The sequence below is a fragment of the Geotrypetes seraphini genome, chromosome 2 (genome assembly GCF_902459505.1).
Source record: "Geotrypetes seraphini chromosome 2, aGeoSer1.1, whole genome shotgun sequence".
NCBI lineage: Eukaryota > Metazoa > Chordata > Amphibia > Gymnophiona > Dermophiidae > Geotrypetes > Geotrypetes seraphini.
Genome location: NC_047085.1, coordinates 262,569,371 through 262,585,751, shown reverse-complemented (window position 1 = coordinate 262,585,751; position 16,381 = coordinate 262,569,371). Strand labels below are relative to the sequence as shown.

Genomic DNA, 16,381 nt, shown 5'->3' with positions numbered 1-16,381 from the left:
AAGGGCACGCTTACAATCCAGCATGTGCAACGCCTATTCCCCAGGATGAGAAAGGGGTTTAGGGAAAAAGACAGGCAACACAATGGACTGGTTGAGGTGAAAAGCCGAGACCACCTTGGGAAGGAATTTAGGATGGGTACGCAGAACCACCTTGTCATGGTGAAAAACAGTGAACGGTGGATCGGCGACCAGTGCATGCATCTCACTAACCCTCCTGGCAGAGGTGATGACAATGAGGAAAAGCACCTTCCAGGTTAGAAGTTTGAGCGAAGTTGTGGCAAGAGGCTCAAAAGGGGGTTTCATGAGGGCTGATAAAACCACATTCAGGTCCCAGACGACAGGAGGAGACTTCAGAGGCGGTTTGACATTGAAGAGGCCTCTCATGAACCGGGAAACCAGTGGATGAGCCGTGAGAGGTTTTCCGAGGATAGGCTCATGAAACGCAGTGATGGCACTGAGGTGGACTCTGATTGAGGTAGACTTGAGGCCAGCATCGGACAGAGAGAGCAAATAGTCCAGTATAGTTTCCACCGCTAATGAGGTGGGATCGTGATGATGCAGTAGACACCAAGAGGAGAACCTGGTCCACTTCTGATGGTAACATTGGAGGGTGGCCGGTTTCCTGGAGGCATCCAAAATGCGACAGACAGGCTGAGACAGATTGTCTGGAGAGGTCAGCCCGAGAGAAACCAAGCTGTCAGGTGGAGCGAAGACAGATTGGGATGCAGTAGAGACTGACGTTGCTGCGTAAGTAGAGTAGGAAACACAGGAAGAGGAATGGGCTCCCTGGAGCTGAGCTGAAGCAGGAGGGAGAACCAGTGTTGGCGAGGCCACCGAGGAGCGATGAGAATCATGGTGGCCCTGTCCCTGCGGAGTTTGGATAACGTCCGCAACATCAGAGGTAGTGGAGGAAAGGCATAGAGGAACCGATCCGTCCAGTCGAGCAGGAATGCATCTGGGGTCAGACGATGAGGAGAGAAGAGTCTGGAACAGAACTGGGGCAGCTGATGGTTGTGAGGTGCTGCAAAGAGGTCCACCTGCGGAGTGCCCCAGCGAGCAAAGATGGAGTGGAGTGTTGAAGGGTCCAGAGTCCACTCGTGAGGTTGAAGGATGCGGCTGAAATTGTCGGCCAGGGAGTTCTGTTCGCCCTGGATATAGACAGCCTTGAGGAAGAGATTGCGGGCCGTGGCCCAGGTCCAGATGCGGAGAGCCTCCTGACAAAGGAGGCGAGATCCGGTGCCGCCTTGCTTGTTTATGTAGTACATGGCGACTTGATTGTCTGTGCACAGGAGAAGAACCTGAGGGCAGAGAAGGTGCTGGAAGGCCTTGAGAGCATAGAACATGGCCCTGATTCCAGGAAGTTGATGTGATGCTGACGCTCCTGATGGGTCCAGAGTCCCTGGGTGCGAAGATCTCCCAGGTGAGCTCCCCATGCATAGGGGGAGGCATCTGTGGTTATGATCATGGAGTGAGGGGGTAGATGAAAGAGTAGACCCCTGGAAAGATTTGAGGAGTTCAACCACCATTGAAGAGATTGCTGAAGAGACGATGTCACAGAGATGGGATGAGAAAGAAGATCCGTGGTCTGTGACCATTGGTTGGCAAGAGTCCATTGAGGTGTCCTGAGGTGGAGTCGCGCCAGAGGAAGCACATGGACCGTCGAGGCCATGTGGCCCAGGAGGACCATCATCTGTCGGGCAGGAATGGAGTGATGAAGGAGCACCTGACGACAGAGGTGGAGCAGGGTCCATTGACGGTCGGAGGGGAGAAACGCCCTCATTAGTGTGGTGTCGAGAACTGCTCCAATGAACTGAAGTCGCTGTGTGGGAAGCAGATGCGACTTGGGGTAGTTGATCTCGAACCCCAGGAGATGGAGGAGAGAGATGGTGTGATGAGTGGCTTGTAGCACAAGTGGAGACGTAGGTGCTTTCACCAACCAATCGTCCAAGTAGGGGAACACCTGGAGGTTGTGAGACCTGAGGAAGGCCGCCACAACAATAAGGCACTTGGTGAACACCCTGGGCGATGAAGCGAGGCCAAAAGGTAGCACTTTGTACTGATAGTGACGGTGCTGTATCTGAAACCGTAGGTAGCGACGTGAAGTCGGATTGATTGGGATGTGAGTGTAGGCCTCTTTGAGGTCCAGGGAACATAGCCAGTCATGTTGAGAGAGAAGAGGGTAAAGCGTGTCAAGGGAGAGCATTCTGAACTTCTCCTTGACCAGACACTTGTTGAGGTCCCTGAGATCAAGGATGGGACGAAGGTCTCCTGTCTTCTTGGGAACCAGGAAGTAGCGGGAGTAGAATCCCTGACCCCTTTGGGCCGGAGGCACCTCTTCGATGGCATTGAGAAGAAGGAGGGATTGGACCTCCCTCAGGAGGAGGGGGGTTTGGGAGGAGTGAGAAGCAGACTCTACGGGAGGATTGTCTGGTGGAAGAGTCTGAAAGTTGAGAGAGTAGCCGTGGTGAATGATGCTGAGGACCCATTGGTCTGATGTGATGACCTCCCAATGGCTGAGGAAGATTTGGAGGTGACCTCCGATAGGCTGAGGGAGAGGCAATGATGATGGGAGACTGGCTATGCCCTGGAGGAAAAAGTCAAAAGGGCTGAGATGGTTTTGACGGAGGGAGAGGCTTGGCAGGTTGGTGAGACTGTGAGCGAGCCTGAGATTGATGCTGTTGAGAGGTCGGCGAGGCTGCTGTTGAGGCGGGTTGAGAGGTCTGGCCGAGAACCTGCGCTGGTAGGAAGACTGCTGTCTGTAGGTGCGAGCAGGTGGAGTCTTCTTTTTAGGTTTAATCAGAGTGTCCCACCTGGTCTCATGTGCTGAGAGTTTCTGGGTTGTTGAGTCCAGGGACTCTCCGAAGCGTTCATCACCCAGACAAGGTGCGTTAGCCATTCGGTCCTGGTGGTTAATGTCCAGGTCAGAGACTCTCAGCCATGCCAAACGTCGCATGGACACCGCCATGGCAGATGCACGAGAGGTCAGCTCAAATGAGTCGTAGATGGAGAAAACCATGAATTTCCTGAGTTGGAGGAGGCTGGAAATATGTTGCTGGAAAAGAGGGACCTTACGTTCAGGAAGGTATTTCTGTAAGGAGGAGAGCTGTTGCACCAGGTGCTTCATGTAGAAGGAGAAGTGGAAGGTGTAGTTGTTGGCTCTATTGGCTAACATGGCATTTTGGAAAAGGCGCTTACCAAATTTATCCATGGTTTTTCCCTCTCTGCCAGGAGGGGTGGAGGCATATACACTGGAACCCTGAGATTTTTTCAAAGTAGATTCCACCAGGAGGGACTCGTGGGGCAATTGAGGCTTATCAAATCCTGGGATTGGAATAACCCGGTACAAGCTATTCAATTTACGAGGGGCTCCAGGAACCGTGAGGGGAGCTTCCCAGTTTTTATAGAAAGTTTCCCGTAAGATGTCGTGGACGGGCAACTTCAGAAATTCTTTGGGAGGTTGCTCAAAGTCTAGGGCATCGAGGAAAGCCTGAGACTTTTTAGAGTCGGACTCTAAGGGAATGGAAAGAGCTGCTGACATCTCCCTAAGGAATTTGGAGAAAGAGGATTGATCTGGTTTGGAGACGGTGTCGGTCATGGAGGGTTCTTCGTCGGTTGACGAAGCGTCCTCCTCGGTACCGTGAGGGGAGTCTTCCCACAAATCTGGGTCCCTAATGTCGGGGTGCGTACGTTTGGACATCGGTGTGGAGGGCTCGGCATGGCGGGTCTTTGAAGGAGATTTGCCTGAGCGCACCGAGGCTGTACCGGGTGAGGAAGACCGATGTCGTTCCTGGGACCAGACAGGGTCGGCAGCATCATGGGTATGTACTGCAGGTTTTCTGCCAAGAGCACCGGCATGGAAGTATTAATCGGTACCGAGGGGGTCGACACCGATGGGACAGTGTGAGGCTCGGACCGGTCCCGTACCGGAAGGTGCGGTGCCAGCAACGCCGGCAACAGTTGTTGGAGCTGTTGTTGCAGCTGCTCCTGTAACTGTGTTTGGAGTATGGCCGCGATGCGGTCGTCCAGGGGAGGCACCGGTACCGCTTTTTTCTTCTTCGGTACCATAGGTGCCGCTCTACGCTCCGGCGATGAGGAGGCCGATGATGAGGCACTCACCGAGATCGGAGCGGAGCGTTTGCGGGGCCGGTGCGGTGCCAGGAGGGCCGGTGTCGCAACCGTGGCAGGAGGGCGCTCAAGGGAAGTGGGAGGCTTCTTAGCCGGCTTACCTGGGCCCAACGACCCCGAGGAAGGGTCCGGTTGTGTCGATGTCGTCGGTGCCGACTTTTGTGGTGCCGTCGACGTCGCAGCCGGTTCCATGGTAGATCCGGTACCAAACAAAATATTTTGTTGGATCTGCCGATTTTTTAAAGTACGCTTTTTAAGCGTAGCACAGCGGGTGCAGGTGTCAGCCCGATGCTCTGGACCCAAGCACTGGAGGCACCAATTGTGTGGGTCAGTGAGGGAGATCGGGCGTGCACACCGCTGGCACTTCTTAAAACCCGGTTGAGGGGGCATGAATGGAAACACAGCCTCCGCAAAATCGAACCCGGAGGCCTGTATGGTGGCAACAGGCCCCGCCGGGGCCGGCCTGAAAAAATAAAGAAAACTCGAAGAGTTTTTTTTTTTTTTTTAAACAAAAATAAAGGGAATCCAATAAGAAAAAAGGAAAAAAAGTGAAGAAATACGCGAGCGGGAAGGCAAAAATTAGTTTTTCAACGGCTGTTGAAAACACATGCGTCTTCTTCGCTCCGCGGAAACGAAAAAACTGGGGACCACGCTCTCCTCCGTCGGGCGGGAAGGCACTCGCGCATGCGTGGTGCGGCCAACTAGAACTTTCTAGTTAAAAAGGTCCGTACCGGGGCTCCGTCGGTGACGTCACCCATGCGTTAAGAATATGCTGCCTGCTTGTCCTGGGATAATATGTGTATATATGAAAAATGAATGGAAAAAATAGTGTTACAATTAGGATTATGGGGGCAGGATCTGGGGTGGAGACTGGGTAGAGATGGGCAGGGTCTGGCCCACAACTTAGCCCAGTGTTCTTCAACTGCCAGTCTGCGGACTGATGCTGGTCCACAAAATAATTCTTTTATTTCTGCCAGTCCTTAGGTGTAAAAAGGTTGAAGAACACTGCTTTAAATTACAGCACTTAACACAGATTTTTCCTGGTGCCTAAATCTGAGCACCCAAATATATATTCAGGAATAATTAATTGCCCCTAGTGCACCAAACTGCAAACAGATATGAACTAATGTGCACACGGGTGATTATAACACAGACTTTCTAACACTTCTCAGTGCTCAGAGAACCGTTTTTAGCTTATGAGACCGCTGGGTAAGCAAAATTTTTTTTAGCCCGCTACTGATACGGCTCATTTCTCAGTCATTGCACTGGTCCCTGTAGTATCTATAAGTATAATACTTTCTTACCTGATATTTTAAAAAGATCCAAAAAAGTGAGAGAGTATTATACTTATAGATACTACAGAGACCAGTGCAATGACTGAGAATTGAGCCGTATCAGTAGCAGGCTAAAAAAAATTTTGCTTACTCAGCGGTCTCATAAGCTAAAAATGGTTCTCTGAGCACTGAGAAGTGTTAGAAAGTCTGTGTTATAATCACCCGTGTGCATATTAGTTCATGCCTAAATCTGAGCACCATTTATAGACTTTATCCCTGAGTTTGCATCTTCTCTTTCTGGCAGCAGAGGAAGGATTGTACACACAGACTAGAATATACCTTTCTAAGTATGTACTTTACTCCCCCACTTGAATCATCATGCAAAAAGTTTTCCTGTTGTGGATCTCATATGTATATTGCTAGGGAAAGCAATTGTTAGGTAGGCCAATTTAAATGGGTAAATCACTGTTTATACAGGTAAATGGACATAAAAAGAATCTCTTCTAATATTGCTGGATGCTCCACTGGATACTCCAATGGAAAAGTGTGATCCCTGCTACGGTCACAGTGCTAGCAAATGCAAAGCAAACTAGATACTGCATCATTTTCAAACCAGAATCTCTCATGATAGAGCATACCTTATTAATCACTATGCCACTGGGCTGTGTGTGTGTTTTTTTATCCTTTTTTTCAGAAGATTTCCTCACTTATTTTCCAAGCTTAAGTAAGACTTAATGACAGCCCCACACTTTCCCCACAGCTAAAACCGGTTGTAATTTTTGTCATCTATCGTTATTTGGTTATGTCACAGTAACCGTACTAACGATGGCCGTGCCTTTGGAGAAGGGCAGTAGGTTCACCTTAAAAAGGCTCAATTCATGATCTTAGCATTTTTTGATCCAGCTCTGCCACTTGTGCAAATACGATGCCAAAGGGGCTCTCCCAGATTCTGCACAACATGCCTCATATGGGATGACACCTGTTCACCAGGAGTTTCCAATGCACCACAGTTTGGTTGTCCTTTTCCCAGGTCCTCCCAAAACCATTTTTAACCAAAAATCAGAGTGTTTGGCTATTTTTAAAATTGGGATTTCAAATCTTAGAATGCTTTGGAATAAAATTAAGACCTCCCCCCCCAGCAGTGTTTTGTATCCTAGCACTCAGAAGACCCATTCAGCTCCAACTGATTCTTATTTCTCAATATGTTTTAAGGTGATCAGAGGAAGACCAATCCATATTCCTAAGGTATATATCTTTCTTTCTATTCATTTGATTCGTAGAAAGGCTGTCTGATCCAGGATTTTCCTTACATTACTACAGGATAATGGTGTCCTTAACCATTGTCCCTGAGCCTTCTAATCACCTTTTCCTTTACCTTTTAGCCTATGGTATTGCAAACTTCCAAATGAATTTGCTCCTTTTAAATATAATCAGTTTGGTACATCCCTTTAATGATATTAAATCTTATCTCCTCTTACATGATTTTGAATATATTTTCTTTTCTCCATTCATAATCTTGATTCCCCTTTCTTCACCCCATCCCTCATCTTCTCATAACCACAGAAGAAATATTACCTCCTGTTGGTCATGGTTACATTTCTCACACAGAGGTGGCGATGAATAGTGATGGAAGACGGAGCCTGATAAGTTATCAATAATCATTAATTCCCCTTCAAACGAGTCCTTAATTATCAATGACACACTGTCCAGCCACAGGTTCTCCTAGAGGGATGGAAAGTTTTGGAAGCAGAAATCGTAAATGGGGAAGAGAGGGAAAGAAAACAAAAAGGTAATGTCTGGTACACATTGCAAGTTGAGGAGGCTTCTGTTTCCTCAAAAGAAATATGTCATTCTTAAAAAAACGGTGAAGGAAATCACATAATAAAGACAGGCTCTCTCTGGAATCCGAAAGAAAACCAGAACTATAACAACAGATGTTGTATTTGGGTGTCACTTCCCATTGCAATCTGTATCATCATTTATAATTGTGAAATATATATGGTTGAGTAGAATTCAGCGACTTTCACTGCAGATGCTTAATTTAAATTTAGATTCCATCCCCTGCCCAAACTAATGAAAATGAACTTCTTCAGTTCATAATTTAGTTTTCTCGCAAAAGGACTGAGAATGCCTACCTGTGCAGGGGAATAACACTTTCGAGTAATATGGCTCTCACCAGCCGATCTCCCTCCTTTGGTGCCTATCTCTAAGCCAGAGCCTGGTGACCCTGAGCCTTGGGAACAGAACCCATGAGCCAGTTCCATCTCAATCTCAGCATCCAACTCAGCATCTTCCTGGGCCTCCTTATTGCTGTCATCCAGATGCTTCATGAGCACAGCCACCACTACGTTGATAAGCACGAACTGTGCAGTCAAGACAAAACTGACAAAGTAGAGTGGAGAGATGAACTGCAGATTGCTAAGGCAGCTGCGGTCATCGTTAGTGCAGTCACGCAGAGTATCCTACGAAAAGAGGTAGAGGCCATATTTTGACTCCAATTTGACACTGTTAAGACAAAAGACTTCAGTATTCACATAAAGACAAATACCACACTCTACTTCATCAATTTTATGACTCTCCCTCTATATCACGTTGCCAGTTTTCTTCAACCATGTATTCTGTTGATGAATATATCTTCTCAATCAACACCTTGTTGTTCTAACTAACTCATGTGCCTCTTGCCTTCTGTATATCATTTCTGTCTCATCTCCCTTCAACAGCCTAGTCTACATTACCTTCATTATTCCATTCCAGTTGTCCCCAGTAGAAACCTGAAAAAGCGTCAGGAAAGCCATCCCAAAGTTTTCAAAGGTGGCATGACGGCTCATGCCCTCACATGGATTGTCATCATTGCACACTGAAAAAGCAGATATGGAACAGTTCCTGAAAATGAACAGCTACCACCACATAATCTCACTGCATTTTATCATTGTGAAACAAGAGTAATTTCAGCTTAACAATGCTTAAGAAGACAGAAATCTAATACTATGCTAATGCAAATTCATTGTTATTAAAAAATAGGTGCATATTTAAAGCAAATGACATACATGTAAATTATTCATATATAAAGTACCTCAAAAGATAAGTTCACCTATTTTTTGAGACCTCCGTGGTGTTGCTAAGTGCAGTATAGTTCAGATACACGCAGACTATGCACACCTCAAATCGTCATTGGTCTTCAAATTTAAAGTGCTCAAAAGTGCTATATAAATAAATAAATAGGATTCACAACAAAGAATGCTTATCTTAGTTGGTAAGGTTGTTTCAAGGAACTCCCCCTTTTTCTTTGCTGGTGCAATGTGTCCCGCTTTGCCAAGCTTGTACCAGCCTGTACCAGCAAACAAAAAGGGGGAGTTCCTTGAAACAGCCTTCGGGCGAAACATAGACCTATGTCGGAAAATGTTTCCTTTAGCCACACTCTGCATACCAACTAAGATAAGTATTCTTTGTTGGGAATCCTAAAAATCTTAAAAATATTTATATAAAAAAAGTATATAAAGTATTTATTTATTTATTTAAATAACACTAGCACTTTTGATCACTTTAAATTTGAAGACCAATGACGATTTGAGGTGTATATAGTCTGCGTGTATCTGAACTATACTGCACGTAGCAACACAACGGAGGTCTCAAAAAAATAGGTGAATTTATCTTTTGAAGTACTTTATACATGAATTAGTTGATATGTGGTTAACCTCAAAATAATCTGCTGAAAACTTTTATGCCTATATATTGCTGTGTATACATGTTAATTATGTATCTATCTATATCTTTATAGATAAATAGATAGATAGAAAGATCACAGATAGAAACATATTTTAAAGCAAAGGACGTATATGTGTAACATTGGAAGTTACATGGATAAAACTATGAATATTGGCTATATCTATCAAAACATAAATAAATGTGTTTGTGTATGTCAGTACGCAGAGTAGCATATACAACATTTGCATTGGCATAGCCCCAATAAAATGTGCTTAAATATTTCTGTATTTTTATTGTAGAATCCTTAAACATGTTTATGAGGTGAGGAGTTGTAGATTTGAGCATTTCTGAAGGAAAGAAAAAAGAGGGGACAGCAAGTCGCCAACTCATATCAAATGCCATTGCCTGCAAAGAGTCCTGTCGAAAGTGATGCTATGTCTTTGATCCCGCTTTCTTGGTCAGTCCATTTTTTTAAAATGATGTTTAATTTGACTACTAAATTTATATTAAATCATCCAACACCCAAATTTATATAATATGAACTACCAAAAAACTGACATGTAACAAAGTTGAAGTTTCTAGCTAATTTGCAACTAGTTTTCATTTGTAAATTATTGATAATATCAAAATAATTTAATTTGGATTTTGTACGATCCCTTGATAATGTATTTTAGTACATGTGTGTGAAGAATTGATATTTTACTTGAATTTGTAAATGAAGAACATTCAGCAAGTCAGATATCTTCTTTGTTAATCATGTGGAACAATTGCTTGGTTAAGCAGATTATAGATGCCAAATTAAATTAATTTAATTAAAATTGACTCTTAGAACATAATGTTAAAAGCAGCTTAGGCTTAATTCCAGTAAAAGATCGTCTTAATTTCAGAAGAGTTTGCACCTCCTTAACTGCCCCAACAAATGCATAAAGACAATAATAATAATAATAATTTTATTCTTATATACCGCCAGACCAGGATGGTTCTAGGCAGTTCACAACAAATGAAGCTGCAACATACAGCGATAACTACAATACAAATGGAAATACCTCAAATTATAAATATAAAAAACTCTAAGAGATTAAAACACGATGCTTTAAGATACAAACTTATCAAATAGTTAGTGAATATAACAAAAGAAATCATCTAACAGTCCATACTTGAGTAGGAAGGTAAAAGAGGAGCATATGTGTTTGCTATTGGGAGTATAAGCAGGACTCGTACAATAGGGGAGAGGGCGAGCCTAGAGTATAATAGAGAAAAGACTATTCACTAATCCAACCCCTCTTCTCCTTGTGCCCTTGCCCCCTCTCCTGCTTTCACAGTTCCACTTCCTACAGCAGGCTCTTGCTACTGTTGATGTGAAAGTGCATGCCTCTACAATCAAAAAGAGGCTGCACAAATTTAACTTGCATGGGAATTGTGCAAGGAGGAAACCTTTGATCTCTAAGAGAAACATCAAGGCCAGAGAGAATGTAGACAAACACCAGGACTTCTTTAATAGAGTTCTATGGACAGATGAGTCTAAAATTGGATTATTTGGACACCAGAAAAAAGGACATGTTTGGTGTATACCAAATACAGCATTCCGGAAAAAAAAACCAACTCATACCAACTTGTGAAACAAGGGGAAGGAAGTGTCATGGTTTAAGGATGCTATGCTGCAGCAGGACCTGGCCAGCTCACCATCATAGAATCCACCATGAATTCTACTGTGTATCAGAGGGTGCTTGAGGAACATGTGAGACCATCTGTAAGAAAATTAAAGCTGAAGCAGAACTGGACCCTGCAATACGACAATGACCTAAAACATACCAGTAAATTCACCAAGGACTGGATAAAATCTAAGAAACGGAGAGTCCTGGAGTAGCCGAGTCAAAGCCCTGATCTGAATCCCATTGAGATGTTGTGGGATGATTTGAAACGGGCTGTACATGAACGAAACCCCTCAAACAACTCACAGCTGAAAGAATTCTACATTGAGGAGTGGGCCAAACTTTCCTCAGACCGATGTCAGAGACTGGTAGATGGCTACAAGAAGTGCCTCACTGCAGTTATTTCAGCCAAAGAGGGTAACACTAGCTATTAAGGTGTAGGGTGTCCTAGTTTATTCCTCAGTTAGAATACACATTTTTGTGGATATCTTTTATTTCATGAGTCAATCAAGGAAAAGTTTTTGTTTTTTTGTTTATTTATTTTAAATTAAATACCAAGTATACATTTGTACAGAAAAGCATATTAGTCAGGATCCTACATTTTGTTAAAGTATAAAAATTATTACACTTCAACTAATCAAAGAACACAAGAAATATACATTTCCCAACCCTGTCCTGGAGGACCACCAGGCCAATCGGATTTTTAAGCTAGCCCTAATAAATATGCATGAGAGAGGTTTGCATATAATGGAAGTAACAGGCATGAAAACCCGATTGGCCTGGTGGTCCACCAGGACAGGGTTGGGAACCACTGTTTTAAATTAAATCAGCTCAAGTCTTCTATTAGGATCCAAGACTTCAATTAAGCAAGTCTTGGATCCTAATAGAGGACTTGAGCTGATTTAGTTTTGTTGTTTACCTGCAATTACAACACTTTCTTTTCCAGAGATAAATAAAAAAAAGATGTGACATCGATATGTGAACATTTCTTAAGAACTAAATATTTCATGGAGTGTCCTAATTTTTTCACATGACTGTATATGCAGATGATGTCATTGTTATGTTACCTATTCCTGTAATTGTGAAAGAGGTGGTTAATTGTATGAATGTAATAGACTCTTGGATGGTTCAATTTTAGTTGAAGTTAAATAAAGAAAGATAAAACTACTGCCTTGGAAACTGAACTTTCTCTCTACCTAGCCTCTCTTTTGGGGCAAAACCTTCTGAAAAGTATGTAAATTATTATTCTGTGACCTGTAAAATTCTGACCCCACTTTTGGGAGATACTTCCTGGACAAAGTTTATACTAACTTCTAGGAGACCTTTCGAGATATTCTCCACAGCCACTCCGTGCACTCAACCCTGGGCCCTTCCATCTCTAGGATCACATTACAAATATACCCCAACCCTACCACCCTTAACCTGTTGCCCAATCAAATCCAACCTGAAGAGAATGAAGATAAAATTACAAATGCAATTTCAATAGCACAAATGTTTTACCTCCTTAAACTTATAACAATCGTACCCATCAGCTTCATCTGGTTTACAGATGAAAAGATATTTACAGCAGCTCCATTGATTAACACACAAACTAATCGCTTGTTCGTGCCTTCAACAACTCTGAAGCGTGAGGTTAATGCAAATGCTTACTATGGACCCGCCCAACCTTCAGACAATCAGTCATGGTCTCAGTCACAATCTCAAAACTTGGCTTCACAGATCTGTTCTTCATCAATCCTGGGGTTAAGATCAACAATGCATACTACTGGGAAGTCCTCTTGATGTAGAAGCTGTTGCCAGCGATCTGTCGCATGTCAGGAGACTACTTTATCTTCCAACAGAACAGTGCCCCAGCACATAGGGCAAAGGACACTGTAGAACTGCTACATCAGAAGACCCCAGACTTCATTGGTCCAGGCCTCTGGCCTGTAAATTCACTAGACCTAAACCCAATTGACTACCGGATCTGTGGGCTAATACAGGAATGTGTCTACCAGACAGCGATATCTGATGTCGAAGACCGTAAACAGCGCCTCATCTCTGGGCTGAGCTGAAGCACAGTGTCATTGACAAGTCCATAGATCAGTGGTGGCCAAGCCTCAGAGTGTGCCTTCGTGCAATGGGAGTGCACTTCAAACATCTGCTTAATTGAAGCATTACTTTATGACTTTACATTTTTATGCCATAAAAATTTTGATGTGTTTTTATTCAGTTCACAATTCATTTTTACAAGGTAGTGTTGTGGTGCGGTGGGAAATATTTACAATATTTTACATCAACTTCATTCAGGACATGACACACTAAATTTCATAAGAATCTGCCAAGTTCTGTGGAAGATATGACAAAAAAAATCATTTTGGTGTGGGGTTTTTTCAGTTCACAGTGTATATGGCTGGCATAAGTGCTTATACCTAACCTATAATGAAAATCTCAGCACTTAATTATCCTGAATGGAGACTATTGCATAATTCAGTCCGTTCATGCAAGAAATTATCTTACAAGTCTGCCTAACTCCATTTTAAATTCTTTTGTTCAAAGTTTTATAGTTTTATAGATCCTCAGAGGGCCACCACGCACTCAAATGTGTTTCATAGTGCGGGGCTTTATGCACCCTTTCGTCACTGGACCTGTATTTTAAGTTGGGTGTAACATACGTTTTATTGTTGTGACTAAAGTATAGGTATACTAAAAGTACTTAGCTTTTTGGTTGACGCTAGTCGGGAGGGTAGAAACATAAGTATCCAACATGTTTCGCCCATCTGTCTCACAGGGCTTTATCAAGGCTCCCTCTCCCTAAAAAAGTTTATAAATAAATAAAGTCATATACAGGTTTCCTAAGTGTCTATACCTTAACCGTATAACCTATATTTATCATTCCTGTGTATATTTAAAACTAATAGTTCCTTACCGTTCAGTAACCACATTCACCAACCACTGCGTCACCGACGAAATGGCGGTCACGTACTTAGTCAGCTGTTATATACGCTAACACGACAACAACGTCCCATCATCTAAGGGACGTCATTGTGTGACGTAATTTTACCTACTGGCTTCTCTTTAGTGATTTTTACTAGTTTATTGTACTGGAAAATAACAATAATGAACCTCGGGATTAAACTCATATTAATGAAGCCCATTCTAATTCATTGTTTAATCCCTTAGGAGCCACCGTGTTCAAGCGATAGATCCACCTCTGCTCGGAAAAATTTAACCTACCCTCCCAGTCCCCCTCCAGTTCTTCTTCATTCATAGACTCGATCACTCTCCATTGCAGCTGTTTAATCTCATGGCCCTTATCAAGCCAGTGCTGTACTATAGGAGCCTGCAACGAACCGGTATTAATGCGAGATTTATGTTCGTTTAACCTTATATTAATCGCTCGCTTGGTCCGGCCCACATACACAAGATCACACGGGCATATTATGATGTAAACCACCCTAGTGGTCCTACAGTTCGTATTAGACCAGCTTTTACCACATACCCTGATTGGGGGTCGGTCCATTGCATCCCTTCTAATGTGAGATCACACCATTGACAATGATGACATTTACTATGCTCTGCTTGTTCTAGTGGCCGTGCTATTTTTCTCAGGGTCTGTCCAATAGTCTTACCCCTCCGATAAGAGAAGAGGGGCTGCTCAGTAAAGATCTCATGTAGGCTTAATATGTGCCAATGTTGCTTGATAAGGGACACCAGCACCCCTGATGCTTTGGAGAAAGGGAGGACACAAATCATTCTACCTTCCTCCAGGGTACTACGGGGTTTCTCCGCCAGTAATAACGCCCTGTGGGCATATCGTGCCCTCAGATAGGCTCGCTTAATGGATTTTTTGGGGTATCCTCTCTCCAAAAACCGTTGACCCAAGTCTTTTGCTACTCTTTTGAATTCTTCTAAGGAGGAACATACTCTCCGTACTCGCAAATACTGGCTGATAGGTAAGCTGAATTTCAGTTGGTAAGGGTGGTAGCTGTCAAAATGAAGCAGGGTGTTACGGGCCACCGGTTTCCTATACAAAGTTGTCTCCATCCTAAACTGATCCTTACTTATCAGTATGTCTAAAAATTCAATCTGTGTTTTACTAAAATGGGGAACAAACTATAGATTAGGATTAAGGGTGTTAATCCATGCACAAAATTCACCCAAACTCTCCTCGGTGCCTTCCCAAAGGAAAAAGATGTCATCTAAAAATCGTTTCCATAGGGGGATGTTTTGAAAGGGTTCCGATGGATATATTAACTCCTTCTCAAACTTCCCCATATAGAGTGTCGCGATGGAGGGTGCTAATGTCACCCCGATTGCCACCCCTTCTATCTGTTGAAAAAAGGTCCTTTGGTATTCAAAAAAACTATCAGTGAGAACCCACCGAGCTAACGTTAGCAAAACTACATCGCGACACTCTATATGGGGAAGTTTGAGAAAGAGTTAATATATCCATCGGAACCCTTTCAAAACATCCCCCTATGGAAACGATTTTTAGATGACATCTTTTTCCTTTGGGAAGGCACCGAGGAGAGTTTGGGTGAATTTTGTACATGGATTAACACCCTTAATCCTAATCTACAGTTTGTTCCCCATTTTAGTAAAACACAGATTGAATTTTTAGATATACTGATAAGTAAGGATCAGTTTAGGATGGAGACAACTTTGTATAGGAAACCGGTGGCCCGTAACACCCTGCTTCATTTTGACAGCTACCACCCTTACCAACTGAAATTCAGCTTACCTATCAGCCAGTATTTGCGAGTACGGAGAGTATGTTCCTCCTTAGAAGAATTCAAAAGAGTAGCAAAAGACTTGGGTCAACGGTTTTTGGAGAGAGGAAACCCCAAAAAATCCATTAAGCGAGCCTATCTGAGGGCACGATATGCCCACAGGGCGTTATTACTGGCGGAGAAACCCCGTAGTACCCTGGAGGAAGGTAGAATGATTTGTGTCCTCCCTTTCTCCAAAGCATCAGGGGTGCTGGTGTCCCTTATCAAGCAACATTGGCACATATTAAGCCTACATGAGATCTTTACTGAGCAGCCCCTCTTCTCTTATCGGAGGGGTAAGACTATTGGACAGACCCTGAGAAAAATAGCACGGCCACTAGAACAAGCAGAGCATAGTAAATGTCATCATTGTCAATGGTGTGATCTCACATTAGAAGGGATGCAATGGACCGACCCCCAATCAGGGTATGTGGTAAAAGCTGGTCTAATACGAACTGTAGGACCACTAGGGTGGTTTACATCATAATATGCCCGTGTGATCTTGTGTATGTGGGCCGGACCAAGCGAGCGATTAATATAAGGTTAAACGAACATAAATCTCGCATTAATACCGGTTCGTTGCAGGCTCCTATAGTACAGCACTGGCTTGATAAGGGCCATGAGATTAAACAGCTGCAATGGAGAGTGATCGAGTCTATGAATGAAGAAGAACTGGAGGGGGACTGGGAGGGTAGGTTAAATTTTTCCGAGCAGAGGTGGATCTATCGCTTGAACACGGTGGCTCCTAAGGGATTAAACAATGAATTAGAATGGGCTTCATTAATATGAGTTTAATCCCGGGGTTCATTATTGTTATTTTCCAGTACAATAAACTAGTAAAAATCACTAAAGAGAAGCCAGTAGGTAAAATTAC

General features: G+C 43.5%; 1 protein-coding gene across 7 annotated transcripts in view; it reads right to left on the bottom strand.

Annotated features, from left to right (window-relative positions):
* CACNA1I (calcium voltage-gated channel subunit alpha1 I) overlaps positions 1–16,381 on the bottom strand; it is a 1,298,213-nt gene that overhangs the window by 38,024 nt on the left and 1,243,808 nt on the right. For 6 of the 7 annotated variants that reach the window (XM_033929511.1, XM_033929508.1, XM_033929510.1 and 3 more), the window contains 3 exons: positions 8,135–8,256; positions 7,535–7,861; positions 6,975–7,121 (listed from right to left, as the gene is read on the bottom strand). In XM_033929511.1, the coding sequence (XP_033785402.1) occupies positions 6,975–7,121; positions 7,535–7,861; positions 8,135–8,256 (596 nt within the window). The remainder of the gene's footprint in view (positions 1–6,974; positions 7,122–7,534; positions 7,862–8,134; positions 8,257–16,381) is intronic. The other variant, XM_033929513.1, reaches the window with a different exon arrangement.